Genomic DNA, 21982 nt, shown 5'->3' on the forward strand with positions numbered 1-21982 from the left:
CAATATTACAATGGAGCATATTTTATATTAATAGTGTCATTATCTAAAGTCTGTTTTAAGTGTTTATGTGCTTCTTTTCTCATTCGGGTTTTTGGTTTAAATTTTATCAGTAATATTTGAGGCTTTAACAAGCCCTTGTTATAAAGGTATATTCACTATTGATTTTGAACTTCATATAGAAATTTGTATTTCTTAAAATGATGACAGTATGTTGTATCAGTTTTTGCTTGCATTCTCAATCACATACAATTTTTGCAGGGTTCCCTAATTGCTATTATTTTGATTTTACAGCTTTTATAATAATGAATAAGTGGTTGTGTTTCTATAATGGCAGGAAAGACAATAATAATTTCTAATCAGCCTTATTTCTATAAGAAAGTGAACTTTTTCCGGGTAGTGCTTTTGTAATTGGTGCTGATAATCGCAGTGAGGCTTATCAATGTATGACACTTTGAATTCCTTAAATATTATGACATTATATCCTGACACTTTATAGTTCAAAGTTTCTGTTAAAATAATTATGCATAATTTTTTCAATCGAGAGCTTCATGAATAATCCTCCTCCTAAGTGATAACATCAGTATAATGTGTCTATTTTATGATTAGGGAGCAAGACCTAATTGTTAAGGGAACACATAACATTCTTATAGGCATATTTGAGCTACATAAACAACATAGAGAAGATTGGTTTCAGATAATCTTGAGCACAGCTTAAGTTGCCATTTCCTTTCCTATAGACAACTTGTTGAATTAGCTACCTTTTGATCTCATTATGTATTGTCCGTCTGTCACTAGACTTCTTTTTTTGTTTTCTATGAAAATGCAGAAATGCATAAATGTTCTAAAACATCATACAGAAATATTTTGCGATGAACTTATTTTTGAGAATCATTGGAAAAAAAAATGCTATAAGTTTCATCTTTGATGAGAAGTAAAGTGGTACCCTATTATATTTTCTAGTTGTTGCTGCTGGTGAAGCACCTTTGTAATAAGAGAATACTAGAAAATATAAGGCACAAAATGGTAGTTTGCATAAGTAAACTCATCAAAAGGTTGGCTTTTTACTTTGTAGTTTCGGAAACAGGGAAAGGTAAATGTTTACTTTGCCTTGGATGTTGAATTAGCTATTAGGGATATATGAATTAAATGAAAATATTGCAACAAACTTGTACTCATGTATCTGTGTGGATACGCATACTGTCCGATGTAGGTATATATATTTCTTTTTTTCTTTTTCTTTTTAAGTTTTTCATGTGTTTGGAGAGTTATTATATACTGTATAGGTATATGTATACTGTCCTTAGTCTCTTTGATGTTTGGCATTTTATGTTTTAATTGTGGGTATTGATTTTTATTTTTTGTCTTTATAATTACTACTTAATTTTTGTGTGTTTTTAAAAATATATATACACTGATTGGAGACCACTTGTTTTACATTTGTTTCTCTTTAATGGATAATGCAGGAGGTCAATGGAATCAAGGTTCTTCAACTGGAAACTGCAGCTGGTGCAGCAATTAGGGTATAAAATTGTACCAATTATGGTTACGATGTATTAAAATGTAAAAAGATCTGTCTAACCATGTATTTTCCTTACGTGATTAAGTTCTTTGATCATGTTATTCGTATCAACGTACCTCGATCACAATTCCTTATACGTCTTGTTCATGAATTTCCATTTTAATACGTCTTTAAATTAAATTATACATTTCTAAATTGGATTTGTGGTGTTTTTATAATATTTTAATTTTTTTTATTTTTATGACCTTTAGTGGCGCTTTTATCAAAAGCGCTGCTAAAGATCATGTTCTTTAGCGGCGTTTGTGGTAAAAGCACCGCTAAAGATCATGTTGAGTAAGGCGCCGCTAAAGATCATGTTCTTTAGCGGCGCTTTTATCACAAACGCCGCAAAAGAACATGATTTTTAGCGACGCTTTAAACACAAACGCCGCAAAAGTTAGTGACATTGTCAATAGTGGCATTTTTTGCGGCGCTAGTGAAAGTGCCACAAATACTTTTAGCGGCGCTAAAAAGCGCTGCTAAAGGCCTAAAAAAAGGCCGCTAAAAGCCTGTTTTGTTGTAGTGAAGTCATTTTGATTCTCATGGTTCTCAATTTAAAAATTCACACTATAATTATCACAATTTTCTTTTAATCCTTTTTGCCGAAATTTTAAAGTTTAAATTATAAGATTTCTAAATGTATTTAAAATAATTTACTATCATAATACATTTTATTAATAAATATAATTAATTTATAAAAAATTAATATATTAAAATAATATAATAAAATATATAATTTTAATCTAATGATAAATTTGTTATTTAATACATGTTCTTTTTAAGTTATGTGGTGTCTGACAATGTCCTCACACTTATTGCGTCTATCTTACCACCATCTGCTGAGGCTAGACCGAATCAATTAGCTTGGAAATGGATGGCAAAAGATAATTTTTCCAGTTTTGAGACTGACAGGAATCTTCATCAGTCCTGAGTCTTCTAAAATTTGGAACTTGATTTGGTAGTCTAAAGCTCATCAAAGGGTGTAGGTCTTTATATGGCTTTTATGGCAGAACAAATTAATGACAAATGAAGAGAGGGAAGGGAGGCATATGTCTAACGAGAGACATTTTATGAGGTGCGACAATGTTTTAGAATCGAGTTTGCATGCTATTCGGGATTGTTCGTTCTCAAAATTTATTTGGTGAAAAGTAATCTCGCACTATACGCATGGTATGTTTTTCTCTAAGTCACTTCAAGTATGGCTAGTTTGGAATCTACGGGATGAAGGGAAGTGCCGCAGAGATGATCTTGCTTAGCAAACTTTGTTATCCATTTTATGTTGGTTATTATGGAAGAATCGTATGCTAGACCTAGTGGATACAGGGTTTACTTGGGCAAGAAGTTATAATCAGACTGGTTCAAAATTGGTTACTCCAAATCCATTGGTTACGAGGTCCCATTGGTCGCCACTAGAGAGAGGATGGATGGAACTTAACATAGATGCGACTGTGTCAAGAAATGGTTTGCCTACGTTGATAGGAGGAGTGATTAGAGATGTTGGTGCTATTTAGGTATGTGGTTTTCAAATCGGCTTAATTGATGTGCTTCGATTGGTCGTAAGTACGTCGGAATAGTCTTTCAGGTGTGTTTCTTAAGTACATGTAAATAGAGGTTAATTTGCTATTGAATTTCGTGTTTTGCAGCAGATTTTGGGGTGGTTTATGAACCACACAGGCGTGTGCCGCACACAAGCTGAAACGCCCCAAAATTTGAGTTTTCATGTTAAGTTGTGTCAATGAATGTATGTCTGCTTCTGTGGTTGTGTGTTCTATTTGCTTACTTATGATTTGAGGTTTGAGTCGCATTAATTTTGGAATTTGTTAATTTCTTTATTTGAACCTTTTACTTCTTTAAAGTTTAATTCTATGTCTTTTGTATCAAGAATGAGTATGCTGGTTCATTGGTTAAGCATCTGCCTATTGTTTGGTCATGTGTTCGAGTCTTTGTGTAAGCGAAGCGGCAATATGTTTTTGGTTACTTTGCAAGATTAGTTAGTTGTTGTTTTTTTTAGATAATCTCTTTATTCTTTTAACGTAACTCTCTCTTCTTCCCTCCTTTCCTTTTCTTCTATTTTATTTTATTTTTATTTCTTCTTCTTCTCAAATATTAGTCACTTAATTCCCAAATTTTGTTGGTCAATTTTCCTGATGTATTCGTAAGAGTTCCATTTTTAATTATTCTTTCACTGGAAGTCAATTTGATAAGTTTCGTGTTAAAATTCTGTTAACACTCGTTGTCGTTTGTTTTTATTATTATTTTTTGTCAAAGTTGGTTTCCTGAGTAAATTGCTCGATTTCTCTGTCTAAACATTCAATTGATGTTCGTTAGGAGAAGGTCCCGAGGAAACCTGTTCCCCAAACATTTAGGCTTGTGAATTTTCTCTATCATGCGAAGGTAATGGTTGTTTTGAGTTGGGGTTTGCTTGAGGTTTTCATCGAGGTTTTTGACATGTTTGGTTGATTGTTTAATTAGTCATGCAAATTCAATTAAGTTATATAACTAGACAATTGTTGGCTATTTTTAGTTTTTGGAGTGTCTCTATTGCTTCTACGTTCAATCTGCATCAGGTGGGTACCGAAACCCTTTTTTTTTTGCATTTTTCTTCACCAAAATTGAGACTATCGACGGCATACGAGTGGCCACACGGGCGTGTATGCTAGCAGTGTGGTGGACCGTGTAACTCTCTGATTTTAGATTTAGAAACACACGGGCGTGTGAGAGGCCGTGTGTGGAAATGAGATACAAGATTCATACGAGCGAGACAAATGGGTGTATGAGAGGCCGTGTGTGGAAAATGAGATACAAGAATCATACGGGTGAGACAGAGGGGCGTGTGTCCAGGCCGTGTCACTCACCAAGTTCGTATTAGAGGCACACGGACAAGACACACCGGCATGTGTCCAAGCCATGTGACTCACTGAGTTTATATTTGAGACACACGGGCAAGGCACATGGGCATGTGCCAAGCCGTATAGGCGTGTGAGCTTAAATTCTAAATTCTGTTAGTGTGGTAGTTAACGTGCAAGACAGGGGTAAACTGTCGTATGAATTGAACCGAGTTGTATGAACTTATTTATCATGAATGTTAGATAATCTTAGACATTGGAATAAGATAGATATTACTGATTTAGTTATATTAAAATGTGTGATTGTAATCGCAACTGTGGAGAAGTAACTCTACTTTGAGTTTTTTTACTAACTTGAGGAGTAGACTCTGTTGTAGATCATGCATCAATCTAAAATTCTACCTACTTTATTGGAAGAACCTTTAAGAGATAAGTTAGGTAGCATAACAATTTCATAAAAAATAACATCTTTGCTAATCACAACTTTTCTATTTTTAGGACATTATAATTTATACCCTTTAACATCAGCCTTATAACTAAGAAAAAACACATTTAATAGATCTAGGCTCCAATTTCCCATTATCAACATGAGCATATGCAGGACACCCAAAAATCTTCAAATCAGAATAACCAGTAGGATTACTAGACCATACCTCTTATTTTCTCAATGGCAACGGACGGAGATCAGTTAATCAAAAAAATGTAGTAGAGGTCGCTTCAACCCAAAATAACTTCAGTAAACAAGCATTCGACAACATACATCGAACATTTTCCATGATTGTTCTAATCATTTGTTCTACAATGTCGTTTGGCTATGGAATATGATGAATTGTCAAGTGTCTCATAATTCCTTCTAATTTGCACAATTCTTTAAACTTATCAAAACAAAATTTCAAGCCATTATCTATGCGGAGGTGTTTTATCTGTTTTCCTGTCTACTTCTCAATCATAGTTTTCCAAGCCTTAAATGTGGAAAACATATCATTTTTCTACTTCAAGAAGAGTGCCTAAACTTTTCTGGAAAATCATCAATGATCATTAGCATATAATTAGCGTCACCCTTCGAAGGCACTCTTAATGGTCCCCAAAGATCAAAATAATTATAATCCAACATTCCCCTCGTGTTATGGATTCCTCTAGTGAATCGAACTCTCTTTTGCTTCCCAAAAATACGGTGCTTACAGAACTTCAGTTTGCTAATGCCTTGTCCATCAAGATGTCTTCTTTTGCTTAATTCTATCATGTCGTTCTCACTCATATGTCCTAGACACATATGCCAAAGTCTAATAACATCATCATTTGATAAGGAAGAGGAAGCGATGACTACATCACTAGTAACAATAGAACCTTGCAAAACATATAACTTAGCAATTTTTCTCTACCCTTTCATCACGATGAGGGAAACCTTGCTAATCTTCAAAACCCCACTTTCAACTGTGTACTTATTCCCTTTTGAATCAAAAGTACTCAACGAAATTAAATTTCTCTTCAATTCCGGTACACGTCGTATTCTAGTAAGTGTTCTGACGACTCCATCAAACATCTTAATTTTGATCGTGTCAATACCTACGATTTTATATGAAGCATTATTTCTCATAAAAATAACACTTTCAGACATTGTTTCATATGTTGTAAACCAATTCTGATTGGGACTCATATGGAAGATGCAACCAGAATCAAGGATCCACTCCTCATTCATTTTAGAGTTATCGGTAGAAGCAACTAGGAGTTCACCTCACTGTATTATTCTACAGCATTAGCTTCACCAGATTGTTCTGGTTGTTTTCCTTTTTGATCCGCTGCCTCCCTTTTGATCTTGTTCTACAACTTATAGCACTTAGATTTAATGTGCCATTTCTTCTTGCAAAAGTTACAGGTTTTACCTCTATTTGAAGATCTTGATCTACCCTTAAATTTATTGTGAGGATTTCGTTCTTGTGTCCTCTCATGATTATCATCAGTATTTCATTCTTATCTCCTACGAACAATAAGACCCTCTCCTTGAGAATCGAATCCAACCACAAAATGCTTCATCTTGTCATATGAGATTTATGAAGCATAGACTTCATCAACTATGAGAGATTCGCGACTATACAAAATTGTATCTCTAAAGGTTGAATAATACGGAGGCAACGAACCAAGTAGAATTAACCCTAAATCTTCTTTATCATACAAACCTCTATGACCTCTAGGTCTGAGATAATTTTTTTAAACACAGTTAAGTGTTTGTGTACACACACACGTTCCTCTAAACAATGAGCATAAAAACGATGTTTCATATGTAGCTTGCTAGTTAAGGTTTTCGACATACATAGCTGCTCAAGCTTCTTCCATAATGCAGCGACGGTCTTCTCCTTCAACACGTCCTGTAGAATTTCATTCGACAGATGCAACTGTAATTGCGTTAAATCCTTTCGATCTTTACGTCTCTTCTCTTCATCCATCAATGTCGAAGGCATCTTATCTAACCCTAGCAGGGCATCCTCCAAATCCATCTACGCAAGAACTGTCTACATCTTTACCTGCCACAATGTGAATCTGGTGTTGCTATCCAACAACGAAATATCATACTTCATTGTTGCCATTATCGTGATGGAAACAAGCAACCCGAAAAGCTCTGATACCAGTTCATAAAAACTAACGTTGATAATGGCAATATAGAATGATTGCAAAGCAATAAGAAAAAGAAAATAAAGCACATAGATTTTACGTGAAAAACCCTTTCGAGAAAAATCACGGGTAGAGGGGAATAAAATTCACTAATGTCGAATTCAAATGACGCAAGAAGAGTTTAGACTACATCTATTTATAGATTGAAAAACCTTATTCTAATCAATGTCAAATAGATGAAGTGTAGTAAGGTTGAAAAACCTTATTCTAATCAATGTAAAATAAAATAAGTATAGTTCTATATGGATTTTACTTATATTTTATTTTACTACTATATTTTATTTTAACAAAGATTTTAGTCACTCAACTCTAACAAACTACAATATTTTTATACAAATTTATTGGAAAATTTTGAACAAATCTTGACAAATTGAGAGTTTAGAGAGAATAAAGAGTTGGATTTGAGTGAAAATAATGGAAAATGACATAGGTATTTATAGGAAATTAAAGTTATCATTGGGCTGTTTCAAAATTTTACCGTTGGTATGTTTGAATTTTTACCGTTGGAAAAATTATCGTTGGAGGAAAATGCGCTCAATTAGACACGCTTTCACACACACACTCTCCAAAAACAATCTATTTCTTTAAATTTTTAAAAATTTGACCTATATGACTAATTAACAAAGTATATCGATATATATAGCTAATTTAGCCAAATATATTGCCATGATTTTAAAAATTTATATAATTATTAAATTACATATAGCAAATCTAAAGATATTATAAACACCTTTCAAATATAAATAATTTTCAATTTTCAGTCATGGGTAAGTAAGCGTGTGTTTATGAATTGAAAATTTAAGTAAGTACTGAAATTTTTATTGTTATATTTAGTAAGTGTTAAATTTATATTAGAAAATTATTTAGAAAATTAGTAAATATAAACAATGAATATAATTAAATTGTTTGATAAATTAAATACTAATTTTAAAAGATTCTTTAATTTTTAATTTTAATTTAATATTTTATATTATTTTGAATGGTTTAGAATTCGATTCCTCCATGGTAAAAGTATGCTAATCGAGCTAGAATTGGACCAAAGAAGGGATCTCTATAGTAACCGGAAACTGGTTTCACTGGCAACTCTGGCGGCGGCACTGAAGAAGACGACATTGGTTCGGTGAAGGATTAATTTGGAGAAGTTGGAAAATGTTTTACACGTTAAAGAAATCCAAAGCTATAAAGTGACTAGGTAATGTGTCAGTGGTAATAATGAATAAGAGAAAGTAGTGTCCAATCTTAAATTGACGTGTGGATCATAATTGATAACAGCATTTATATTTTGGTATAAATGATTTTCTCATTTATCGTCTTTACTTCACACGCCACAAGTTCTAAGGGGACCAGCTCAATGAAATGTTAGACGATGGTACAATTTTCTATTGCCTCTTTTTTCTTTTTTATTTATAGATTTATTTTGTAAATAGTTTTGTTGCTTTGATGAATAGATGATAGTGTCTGTCGTGGTTGAAACTCCACCAACCACCAACATTTTCTTTTGAAAAATGAGTGGCTCTTTCATCGGCTTTTTTGTTTTAAGAATATTTCAGAATAATAAATTATTTCACGAGTCGATTTGGAGTTGTGTTGTTTATATGTTTTTCATTTATTTTTCATTGTTTAATAAGTCTTCATTTTTAGAAGTTTTTTACCTACTCTTATAGCACGTTTTTTAATCCTACTTATGCATGCAGTCTTACTTTTACAAGTAATTTTAGGAATGATTTTATCATTATCCTTTTTAGTTTAGTTTAACTAAATTTCACTAACTAATTTAGATTTGAACTTCAAACCCCCAAGGGTCATGAGCTTCTTCTCCTTCATCTTTCTTTATTTTCCTTTTCCTTATTTTCTAATTTGCATGCATTTCATCTCTTTCTTTCCACTTTCTTTCTATTTCATTTAATTTAATATTATAAAATATACATACATGCATTTACACTTAACCATATTCCGCCACCTACACACAACCTTTTATTAAGTGGTTTAATTGCTATTTTAACCCCTTTAGTTAATTTTAATCTATAATTTAACTTTTAACCCTTTAGTTAATTGCTATTGTCCTTTTACTGGAGGCCCTGTTGAAAAGTAGAGTTCGGCATGCTCAGAAGGTTGACAAAGTTAATGATTTAATGTGTGAATGACTTTTTGCTTTATCTTTTCGCAAGGTTCTATATTGGTGTGAAATTTGTGTAGATTTTGATAATAAGCTTTACTTGTTTAAATTTGTAAATCCCAGCTGAAGATGTTCTTGTGGAATTTAAAATTCAATGTTGAGGGGAAAATTTTGGTGTTAAATGTTTTGGATTCATTTCGCTATGCAATGGACGAAACTTCTATTACATACTTTATTTTATACCCGAATAATAAACTTAATTTTAAATTAAAATAAATTTGTGATGGGTTGCTATAAAACAAAAGAAAAGTAAGAAGGGTGTTGGAGTTTGGATTTGGGAGCAGCGTCAGAAAAATTGAAGAAAGAGGTAAAATTTAGTTGGAGGAGAAGGTTTACGTTTAATAAGTCATACATAATAGTTTGATAGTATTTAGAAATCTATCCTGGTCCAGTTGGGCAGGTGTTCAAATCTAACAGTCATTTGCTTATCTTTTATTTTCAAGACGCTGCATTTTTTGTGCTCTTTAGCTTCCCAAGACTACTTTTTAACTAGTCGTTGTAATGTGTTCACATTGGAATGAACCTCATTTGGGCTCTTGTTGGGTCTGAGTAGCGTTTGGTTGTTTTGATCAACTCGTGTAGGGTCTTACTGGTATTAAAAAGCCCATTCTGCCCTTTGTGGGATTATAGATAAGTTCTAGACCAATTTAATCAAGTGATGTTTGAAATAGGTTTCAAAGTGGCATGTGAAATCCCATATGTAAATTAGAGGTAATACTCTATGTATTCCATAATGAAGGGGTTATGTGCTTGAATGGTTGCAATGCTCGAGAAGAAAGGGTGCAAGTTTTGGCAAAAACTGTTCAAAAGACTTGGTACAAGCCTTCACATGTCTATTGCCTATCATCTTGAAATGGATGGACAGACAGAGGTCCTCAATAGGTGCCTGGAAAGGTACCTTAGGTCATGATTGGTGAGAGGTGAAGTGATTAGCTATTGTGGTTACCCTTAGCAGAGTGGTGGTACAATACCACCTATCATTCAGCCATCCATTAAACCCCATATGAGTCATTGTATGGCTAAGACCCCCTTCATCACCTATTCTATCTAGTTGGACCTCCCTTGTGGATACAGTAGATAGAAACCTTCAATAGAGAGGCAGTTACTCAAATTTCATTTGAAAAATGCCCAAGACAAGATGAAGCAGGCAGCTGACCGTAGGAGGAATGATAGGGAATTCAAAGTTGGAGATTATGTGTATTTGAAGCTGCAACCTTTTAGGCAACATACAATGGAGAGGGTCTTGAACCAAAAGATTTCTCCCCAAATGCTTTGGTCCTTATACAGTGGAAGGAAAAATAGGAAAGGTTGCTTATCGGTTATAATTATCATTGGGATCAATGATTCATTCTACCTTCCATGTTTCTCAACTCAGGGGACGTGTAGGAAGGGCCCCAAGTCACGTTAGGTTGCCATCGATTTGAAATGACGGGGCCATGACGAAGGAGCCACTTTAAGTGTTGGATAGGAGAGTGGTGAGGAAAGGGAATCATGCTGTCAAAAAGTCTTGGTCGAGTGGGCAAATACTTTTCTTGAGGACAAGGATGGGCAATACTTGTTATGAGAGGGAATGTTGCTGTTCAACTTCTGTTTTTTTCTGTTTTGTGGACTGTTGGTGTTGCGCACCGTTTTGGTTTAATGAACCATTAGTGAAACAATGCGTTTAGTTTATTTTTGAGGGATGGTGGAAACGGGCGTTTTGTGTGTTAATCCGCTTAATTGAAACGGTCGGATTTAATTCTAAAAATTCAATAAAAATTTAAATTTTAAATTAAATAATTCGATTTATTTGAGTTAACAGAGTTATTCGATTCATCTCGAATAAAAAATCAAATTTTTTTGTTTAACTCGAATATGAATTATATAATTCGAGTTATCCAAAAATCTGAATTAAAAAAAGGCAAAATTACGTCATTTTGATACCTTTTCTAAAATTAAAAGTCAAAACTATTAAGTTAAAACGCAAAACAATTATATTATTCATGTAGTTAAAGAATCTTGTACTTCGTCTACTAGTTAAATAATCAGTTTATGTAAACGCAACATTGAGCATAAATAGTAGGATTTGTTAACTCGACTCGGTTTGACTTGGAATTTTTGACTTGATTCGATTAAAAAAATTTCAAATCGAGTTCAGTTGCTAAAATAGAATTCGTCAACTCGACTAACACAAAATTTTTTTGACTCAATTCAACTCGATCGAATACTCACCCTTAGTTGCAGCATTTTCCTATTTGGGTGACAAATGTGTACAAAGGGAATGGTTATGAAATTAAGGAATTGAATTTTGATTTCCTCTATTCTCTTTCGATTTTCTTCCTCCTTTCTCATGTTCATTTCTCGATTCCTAGCTCTCTCGTATCACGGATCATCTCTAGTTTCTGATATGCGTTTCCTCTTACCAACAGTCAACCTTTGACCATTAGGATCGACGAACAAAGAACCCAAACCCCCTAAATTGGTCAAATCCGAAAGGAGTTCTGCTTCCTCTCTCCCTTTTTTTTTTATTTATCTTTGATTGTAGAGTAAAGCTCTGTTGTTGGAGGCTAATGTTGGTATATAAAAATTGCATCTCACCAAATTTTGGTGTTTTGTCTTGAATCTTTGTGTTCATTATCTTTGCTATTTATCTGCAGATTTCTGCTCTCTCAACTCAAGTCACATAAATTGCATATATATATCAGGAAGAGAGGATTAAAAGCCAACCGTTTGGTGATTTAGGTGAGAAAAAAGAAACTAACCATGGAAGAAACCTGTTGGTCTATGTTTTTTTTTCTTTTGCAGCTATAAATATATTTGGCCTTTCATCATAAGTTATGGAACTTTGTTGATGGATTTGCTGTATATGCCATGTTCCTTCCACTGGTTAAAACAAACCAAAATTTGGAGGTCTGGTGACGATCCATGGCTTTGGAGGTTTGGTTAAAGAAAGAAATGAGAAAAGAAAGAGGGAGAGACGAGAGGAGTGAGAGGAAAGGAAAAGAATTGGAAAATGTAAAGAAGGAAAAAGGAAAAAAAAAGAGAAGTTATTTTTAAAATCAGGTTTTAAATTACGTGACACTGATATAGCTTCGGTTTTAGAATATAAACATGTCATATCAGATTTTTGTAACACCACTAACATTAAGTAACAACATAGTAACAAAAATGTTATAAATTGATAACGTTAGTGATCAAAACGTAATTTAACCATACATAAATAACTATTTTATAGTTTACCTAAAAGTTGAATACATGACATATTTAAAGTTGTCCGTTGACAAAATAACTCATTAGGAATTGAAACTTACCTAAAATTTTGATGTACTTGACAAGTCCTTGTATCATAGAGATTGAATCAAGTTAGTCTCTTTGTTATTAAACAAATCAATTTATTGTTTGTACTATTAAAAAGAAGAGAAAATATTTGGTACACTGTCAGTGAATATTTTAGACTCTACAAGTAGGGTTAAAGGGTTGACAAATATCTTATAATAATATAGTAAAATATTAAAAATAAATATTTAAAAAGAGTCACGTGACAAAATTTTAAAGGTATTTGTATAACAAAAAAATACACTTTTAATGTACTAAATACTAACCTCAAAATATATATATATATATATTATAGATATAAATTTTGACCATCCCTAAACTACCCCTGCTTACTCCAAATAGAGGTGAAAATATATTACATATAAATATAGGGTAGACGAACCCTAAATCCCAAATGGACAAAAATCAATAGACTTTTCGTCTTCTAAAACTCGCACCCAAAAAATTTGCAGCTTTGGTCAACCTAACGATGTCGTACGACGACGTGGAGATAGAGGACATGCAGTGGAACGAGGAGTTGCAGGCATACACATATCCATGCCCTTGCGGCGATCTTTTTCAGATAACAAAAGAAGAGCTCAAGATCGGCGAGGAAATCGCTCGTTGCCCCAGCTGTTCTCTCTACATCACCGTCATCTACAACGCCGAGGATTTCGCCGACAAAAAATCAAACAACAATCTTGAGCCTCCAAAACGACAAGCCGTCGCCGTTGCTTGAGACCTTTCAGGTAATTATTAATTTTTTCTTAAACTATGATGTTGTCGATTTTGAGTTATTTGTTGGGAACTATATTTATCTTATAATTTAGAGTTTTATTGATTCGTTAACCTAGAATTTCTTTATCTTGAACTTTTAATTGATCAGAATTTAGAGTTTTATTGATTCGTTAACCTAGAATTTCTTTATCTTGAACTTTTAATTGATCAGAATATTGTAATTTCCTTTGTTTTTAATTTCTCTTCACATCAGAAATTTACTATATTTTGATGCGATGTTGAACAGTAATTCTTTTGTGTTTTTTTTATTGGTTCAATTTCTGTTTGCTTCATGGTAGCTTATTTACATATTTAAGTTCGCTGAAGCAAAATCAGTCCAAAATGTGACATTTGTTATTGCTGTTTTCTGTCATTGCAGATGGCAAATGGCAAACATTACACTTGAGTATAACTGGTTTTATAGCAGATTGCAAGAATGTTTTGTTGGAGATTAGTTCCTTATGTGTGCTGTGGTGCTAGCATTGGTGAGGAAATTTTGGTTTATCTGTTGGTGTATTTAATTTAACATTGAAATCCCTATGAATAAATACATGAATTTGGTTTCTTCAGTAACAGATGAGATGCTTTATGTTTCTGTCACTAAGAGCTCAGATATGAGTATGCTTTCCACATGAGTATTGACTAATATTCATAAAGATTTGTACTAATACATTTGTTTGGTGGAACATCTGTATCCATGCCTAGATATGTGTTTAACACGAATATTCGATATCTAAATGTGTCGGCGGTTGTTTGCTTTACTTGTTGCAGCATACATCTAGTTACTTGAACTTGGGTGTGAATATATTGGTATTTCATGTATACTTGGATGGTCATAATTTCTTCTCCATGTTCGAAGAATGTTCCAGACGTGGGTGTTAAACTTAAGAGTCGAAGCATCAATACCCATTTTGTAGCAGGGGATGGCTATGGGTTTGATGTTTGAATGTGTTTTCTTATGCTGTGTGCTTGTTGCTGGTTGTTCAACAAAACATTTTCCTTAAGAAATGGCCCAGTTATTGAATAGTCCATTTGGATCTCAAAGAACTTCATATATATATAATTAGGTTTCTAATCTATATCTGTAATCTATAAGAGAGGAAAAAGAAGGGGAGGAAGACAAAAAATGAGGAAAAAGGAGAGAAGAAAAAACCTAAGTACCACCATTACAATTAAATTTGGATAATGTAAAGCATTAGTGAATGAAAAGTGGGCATGTGGATTTTTTTCTCAAATCATTATTTTGACAATATCACTTAAATAATATAAGTGAAAAACTAAATGAAATGAATTTACGTAGGAATTGGTTTGGGCTTGCAATTTTAATGCAAAATTTTCCTATTTTCTTTTAAAAATTTAGTTTACAAAAATATTCACAAGTAAAATTTAGAGAATTTTATGGTAGTAAAAAATACAAGTTAATCAACCTCAGCTAAGAAGAGCCAAAAATTTCATAAGCAAAAGTAGAGAATCTTATTGTTGTCGGAAAACAAGTTAATCAATTTCCCATTTAAGCTCAAAAGTCAAACATTTTATGGTTGTGAAAATTTTGAAGAGGTATTTGATTTAGGGTTAGGAATTGTATTTTCTTTGATCATCTTTTAATTGATCTCTTATATTTGATTAAGGTTGAATTAAGGGATATTTTTAATTGAGAGCTCAATTGATTATTGAATTATTTAAGAGGGACTTTTTGATACCGTAAAAGAAAAACAATGTTTAAACAAGGTGCGACGCCGAAGTCCCAAGCTTCTAAACACGTAAAAGGAGAAAGCAAACAAGCTCGCTCGTTTCTCATCTTCCTCGAAAAGGACTAAACAGTGAGTAAACCCTTCTTTCCCCCGGCCATCAGCTTCTAAACTGCGAAACCCCTCTCCTCCTCCAAACCCTTCAACAGTCCCCTCAGAACCTGTTTGCTTTTTCCATAACATGAAACCTTACAAAATCCTCAAACACCAAAACCCCAAACCCTTCATTCTTATCCCCCACCAGCGCTCTCTCTTCTCTGCCCTTTCCTCGTCAACCTCCGACCGATCCCAATCCCCCTCATCCGAAATATCCCCTGATGTCCTCGTTGAATCTGCCCGCTCTTCTCAGTGGCATTTCATCAAACACCTCTCACCCAACCTCGACTCATCTCTCATATCAACGGTCCTCTTAAATCTCCACAAAACTCCTGAATTAGCCCTTCAATTCACTTCTCACGTTGAGTTCCATCGACTCGATATCAAAACCCGTTGCCTTGCCATTGCCGTTGCCTCACGTCTCCCATCTCCCAAGCCCACTCTAAATCTCTTAAAGCGAACCGTTTCTAGTGACATTGCCGGTGTGGCAGTCGTTTTCGATGAGCTGGCTCTTGCTCGTGAAAGGTTAGGCATTTCAACAACCCTTCTTTTTGATTTGTTAATAAAAGCTTGTTGCGAAATGAAGAGGGTGGATGAAGGATTAGAGTGTTTTTATATGATGAAAGACAAGGGTTTCATTCCAAAGATCGAGACTTGTAATGCCCTGTTAAGTACGTTTTTGAAATTGAACAGAACTGAAAGTGCTTGGGTTTTGTATGCTGAGATGTTTAAAATGAGGATTAAGTCGAGCGTGTACACGTTTAACATAATGATAAACGTGTTGTGCAAGGAAGGAAAGCTAAAGAAAGCAAAAGACTTTATTGGGTTCATGGAGAATTTAGGGGTTAATCCTAATGTTGTTACTTATAATACAATAATTCATGCTTATTGTTCAAGAGGAAGGGTTGAAGGAGCTCGTTTCGTTTTGAATGCAATGAGAAGTAAAGGTATTGAGCCGGATTCTTATTCGTATAGTTCGCTTATTAGTGGGTTGTGTAAGGATAAAAGACTTGAGGAAGCTTCTGAGATGTTTGAGAAGATGAAAGAAATAGGGTTGGTTCCTAGTGCTGTGACTTATAATATCTTAATTGATGGTTATTGCAATGAAGGGGATTTGGGAAAGGCATTTCGTTATCGGGACGAAATGGTAGAGCAGGGTATATCACCAACTGTCTCAACCTACAACATGTTAGTTCATGCTTTGTTTATGGAATGTAAAATGGATGAGGCCGATGATTTGGTTAAAGAAATGGAAGAAAAGGGGTTGTCTCCCGATCAGATTACCTATAGCATCTTAATTAATGGATACTCCAGGTGTGGGAACGTGAAGAAAGCATTCGGTTTTCACGATGAGATGTTAACCAAGGGGATTCAACCTACACGGATAACTTATACATCGCTTATCTATGCTTTAAGCAAGCGGAATAGAATGACAGAAGCAGATAACCTGTTTGAGAAGATAATGAAGAAGGGAATTGCGGTAGATGTTATAATGTTCAATGCATTGATCGATGGTCACTGTGCCAATGGCAATATGGAGCGTGCGTTTTCGTTGTTGAAGGAAATGGATAAATTGAATGTTCCTCCCGATGATGTGACTTATAATACTTTGATGCAGGGTCATTGTAGGGAGGGGAGAGTTGAAGAAGCTCGCGAGCTTCTCGATGAAATGAAACGAAGGGGAATCAAACCTGATCACGTTAGTTACAACACTCTAATTAGTGGGTATAGCAGAAGAGGTGATATGAAGGACGCATTAAGAGTTCGTGATGAGATGTTGAGTACAGGTTTCAATCCAACCCTCCTCACTTATAATGCCCTCATACAAGGTTTTTGCCATAACCAGGAAGGAGATATTGCTGAAGAGCTCCTAAAGGAGATGATTAGTAAAGGAATTACCCCTGATGACAGCACTTACTTATCTTTGATCGACGGGATGGGGAACATTGACCAGTCCGTAGAAAGTTGCAACTCTTGTTGATTGCGTGCTTGTTTGTCCTAAACCAACTGTGTTTGACAAATTGGAACCGACTGTGAATGAAAATGAAGAGATATAGAAGGTCAGTTCTCAAACTCCTTCCTCATGTGGCTGTGAATGATGGCAGATTTTTTTTCTCATACGTAGTGTACAATTTTTTTATGCTAGCCTTAACTTCAGGGATTTATAATTGTTTCTATAACTTATTTTATTAAATAATAATTAATTTAAAATAAAGTTTTATTAAATCGAAGGATTTGAACTCATCAGAATTGCATTGGTAAAATCTTAATTTTACCATTCAACCAAAGTTTTATTTTGATTTTTTAAACATTTTAATTTTATTATGCACATTTTATTATTTCTATCAATTGTATATGTTGTTGATTGAGATGGTGCCACAAATTAACTCTACACTTTAGAATTGATGATAATTCCATGATAAATAATTCTATTCATTTAGTATTCATAATTTGATGTACTCGTGTGTTTAAATTTTGTTATACTTACAATGTAATCTATTTTTTATAAGATTATACCTATTTCATTTGCTATTATTATTAATTAGTATCAAATTATACATTTCATTATTTATTGTATATTATTTTTAAACACAAATTTATATTCTAAATATGTGATTTCTATATGTAATTATTTGTTTTAACTTTTATATCTTAACAATATTATTAATATAATTATAATTTTAATCACAAAATTATATTTATGATAATAATTTAAATGAGGTTCTAAATGAACCTACAAAACAACTCTTTTAAATACATAATTAAAAAAATACAAATAAATCATGTATAAATCTTATATAAAGTTGGAAGTGATCAAATCTTTTATATTTAGCATTGTATTAAAAATATGATTATTAGTTATATTATATTTTATATGCAAACAAATTACTTTGAATATATTATTATTTTAAAATTGAATTGTTTTTGAGTGAGTAGAAGATAAATAAATAAGAATATATGTCGGAGCCTCAGCTTAACGAAATAAATAAATAAGGAGACAGTGAATCTCACTTCGCACAATGGGCCCCCATCTCACGACCATTACTTTTTTGCAAAATAAACTCAAGAAAACCTCATAAGCCTTACTAATGTTGACTTTCAAGACTACACCCACCGCATCAATTCAAAGGTGACCGACCCAACCCAACACAAAACTCGACAAAGGTGAAAACTCACCATGTTGAAGCAAATCCCAACTACTATAAAAACATCCTGACCCACAATGCTCCAACAGTTCTGGAAAAAAAAAAAAAAGGGGATTCATACCATCAAGTCCCGACTCTTTGTCGGGGTGCATCCCATAATTAATTCCCAGCCCAATAGTTAAGAGGCGCAAAAACATGGCAGCCATAGTTAGAAGTGTCAAAACAACATCGACTCTTTCATTGCTTTCCTGCGCGGGAAAAGCTGACACCTTCTATGCAAATTATATTTAGACAGATCAAATCAAGAGGCAAATGGGGCACGGGCTCCAACTCCCCATTCCAATCTGTTTGTAGTGTTTCCCTGTTCACTTCTTTGATATCAAGAGATGACATGTTGTGTTCATCTCATTTCAAAGCTTCAATTTGGAGTTCTCTCTTTAAAATATTCTACAATCCTTTCTGTATTTTCAAGTTTTGAAATTAATTCCTTTAGAAATTGATTCTTTTTTCTTTTGGTTTTCATTTAATCAACTATTTCTATTACTTGAATTAAAGAAAATGAAATAAAATTTGAAAATGAAATTCATTGGTCACATTCACATATAGAGGCAGATAAACAGAGCAGAGGAAATCTGTTCCTTTCTTTATTCTCGGTAATATGATTAGTAGTAACTTTTTGTGGAGCTGGACCCACAGAAAACGTACCCCTACATGTCTCACTAACTTGAACTGCAAACCAATATGGCATATATATTCCCAATTACCCATAAAGCATGGCAGGTAAGCGTGGGGTAAGAGTAACCTCCAATGGGGTAGCTTTAGGAGTAGTCAATCCAGGGCTTTCACTCATGTCGACTGCTACGTCCGAGACTGTCCCCAGTTCGAATCCATGAAGCAGCCGACCCAATGCTAAGGGCAGGAATTTAAGTGCAAATGTAATACCTGGACAAATCCTTCTGCCAGAACCAAATGGTAAAAACTCATAGTTTTTACCCCTTACATCTACATTAGCATGATCATTGAGGAACCTCTCTGGCAGGAATTCCAAAGGCTTTTGCCAAATGCTGGGATCACGCTGCAATTTCCATATGTTAGGGAAAAGGCGAGTGCCCGCCGGAATATGGAAACCAGCTATTGTGCAGTCCTCCATGGCTTCCCTTGGTCCCGATAGAGGCACCGGTGGCTTTATCCGCAATGTTTCCTTGATAATGGCTTGCAAGTATACCAAGTTATTTATATCTGACTCTTGCACTTGCCGGTGCTTTCCAACATGGATGTCAAGTTCATCTTGGGCCCTTTTTAGCACATGGCGGTTGTTCAACAGAAGCGACACTGTCCATGTTAACACGACCACATTTGCGTCAATGCCACCCAAGATAAGACTCTGCAATCAGGTTAGCTCTGAATGAAATTGTTGATAATGATAATTCTATTTATGGCTGAATTAACAATTTTGCATACCAGGCAAGTACCCTTAATGATAGTGTCTGCCTCTTCAGTAGGAATATTGTTATCATCCAAGATAGACAACATGACATGGATAAAATCTTGGTCCCCTTTGATGTTTTCCCCAAGCTTCCTTTGGCGGCGATGCTCATTAACCCAGCTTCCAATTATCATGTCGCACTCTTGTGATATCCTCTTTATTTTGGCTATGCGTCCCATCACAACATCAATCCAACCAAGAAAAGGAACCCAATCTGAAACCAAGACTAAACCCACCAAATGAAAGAAATCAGCAATGGCATTTTGGCATCGCTTTGATTCTTCATCATCACTTCCACAACTGTATCTTTTTCCAGCTATCATCCGTACTATGATGTTGGTTGCCAAGCTGCCAATCTTTTCCTTCACTTCCACTACTGCAATGCCTCCGCTCCTCACTGTTTCCTCGTATAATTCCTTTATAAAACAATCAATTTCCGTGTCCCGAACATGCCTAAGTAACTCCATCCGACGACTGGAGAGGAGCTCAAGCGTTGCTAGCTTCCTTAAACTGCGCCAATATGGTCCATAAGGTGCGAAACCTAACATTTTATGGTCATACCCCATAAGTTTTGAGGCTAAGGATCTTGGACGTGTTGAAAAGATCTTATCATTGGTTGTAAAACATTCTTTGGCGACTTGCCAGTTACTCACCACAAGTGCCCGGTGACTGCCGAGTCGGACCAAGAACGCAGGTCCGTACTTATCGGCCATGTCCCCGAATATTCTATGTAGCAGCTGATTTGTTCCGAGAAGATGAAGGTGACCAAGCAAAGGCATGGCCCCTGCTGCCTCTGGCGGTGCTGGTCTCTGCCGTTTCTTCTTGTCTCCACCATGGATTGAAAGTGAAACCACAAATATGGTGAAAAGAATTGCCAAAATGATTTGTTCTTGTAATTCTATGGAGAATCCCATAGTGTATGCGTCACTAATAGGACCCAACGAGAGAAATTCAGAGCTATCCGTTTCCTCTGTAAGTTATATAAAGATAAACCCCGCAGGATCCTGACAAAAAGAAAATTCTGTAAAAGTCTTGAGCTGATAATTCAAGCCACGTACTTCATTTGATAGCCAGTCGAATCCTTTCCTTTCGTTTTATAACTTTCAAGGATTTAAATTGCGGTCCTCACACGGATGTTATCGTGATCATCATGCTTATTGCTATGTGATTTTTTTTTTGTTTTTGTTTTTTTACCTCAATAATGCAAAAAATAAAATTAATAACTTAAATGGTATCTCAATCAAATTAATTATCAAAATAATATGTTTTAAATAGTAACCATGAGTGGTGCTTGACAAGGTGACGATACCACCAATTTTTTCCCACTATTATTAGGCCAGAATAGGGTTAAAAAAAAGTCATATTGTAACCCCCTTTAACCCCAAATCATCACCGAAATAAGATTACGAGGCATTACCGAATATCTCGAACAATTTACAAATAATTCTTAAATAAATAACAAACATATTATAAAATAATTATAAATTCATATAAATTTATGCTAATTGGCTTCATTCATTTTTTTTAATTTCGACAGTATTTCTATTTATTTTTACATAAAACCCCCTGTAAATTTCAAAACACAACCAACCCAATTCCAGTATTTCAACCAAGGCATTTATATACTTAAATATACTTAAATCTTACTTGACATAAGGTCTTAATAATTTAATTAATAAAAACCCTATTATCATTTATAATCAACTCGTAAAACTATTCAAACCATTTTAGTTCACTATTAATGCCATAAACAATTTCTATTATTTCACCACTTAAATCATCAAATCACCTAATATCTTACTTTACAACAAAATTATATAACATACCAAAATAATCATTATAATCCTTATGTACATGCCACTTTCACTCAAGGAAGAAAACATCACCAAAATCTTTATGCTGGAGTCGGGATTGATCTGGATGCTGAACCGGAACCTTTGATTTCTATCGACCTGCGCACGAAAACAACCGTACGCTGAGTATTCGAACTCAGTGGTATTACCATAATTCAAATTACAATAATAACAATAAAACATAATCATCAAACATATCATGCACAAATCATACATACAAGTTTAAACTCAAATTTCATAATACAACAATAACAATTTATCAATTAATATCATATATCCACAATTTGAGTTTTGAACACATCATGAACCTTAGATTCATTTCTCAATCTCGT

General features: G+C 34.2%; 3 protein-coding genes across 3 annotated transcripts; 2 read left to right on the plus strand and 1 right to left on the minus strand.

The window, feature by feature from the left end:
• Positions 1-12944: 12944 nt before the first annotated feature.
• Positions 12945-14082, plus strand: LOC105763026 (diphthamide biosynthesis protein 3). The gene is made up of 2 exons (XM_012581048.2): positions 12945-13293; positions 13701-14082. Exon 1 carries the CDS (start codon positions 13035-13037, stop codon positions 13281-13283), a length of 249 nt encoding a protein of 82 aa, XP_012436502.1. The 5' UTR covers positions 12945-13034; the 3' UTR covers positions 13284-13293; positions 13701-14082.
• Positions 14083-14822: 740 nt separating this feature from the next.
• On the plus strand, positions 14823-17391 carry LOC105763022 (pentatricopeptide repeat-containing protein At2g15630, mitochondrial). Its single transcript, XM_012581045.2, has one exon. It carries the CDS (start codon positions 15251-15253, stop codon positions 17144-17146), a length of 1896 nt encoding a protein of 631 aa, XP_012436499.1. The 5' UTR covers positions 14823-15250; the 3' UTR covers positions 17147-17391.
• A 1523-nt stretch (positions 17392-18914) lies between these two features.
• On the minus strand, positions 18915-20778 carry LOC105763023 (xanthotoxin 5-hydroxylase CYP82C4). The gene is made up of 2 exons (XM_012581046.2): positions 19773-20778; positions 18915-19695 (listed from the first exon to the last, which is right to left on the minus strand). Exons 1-2 carry the CDS (start codon positions 20709-20711, stop codon positions 19072-19074), a joined length of 1563 nt encoding a protein of 520 aa, XP_012436500.1. The 5' UTR covers positions 20712-20778; the 3' UTR covers positions 18915-19071.
• Positions 20779-21982: the final 1204 nt, after the last annotated feature.

This window comes from Gossypium raimondii, chromosome 12, assembly GCF_025698545.1.
Source record: "Gossypium raimondii isolate GPD5lz chromosome 12, ASM2569854v1, whole genome shotgun sequence".
NCBI classification, from domain to species: domain Eukaryota; kingdom Viridiplantae; phylum Streptophyta; class Magnoliopsida; order Malvales; family Malvaceae; genus Gossypium; species Gossypium raimondii.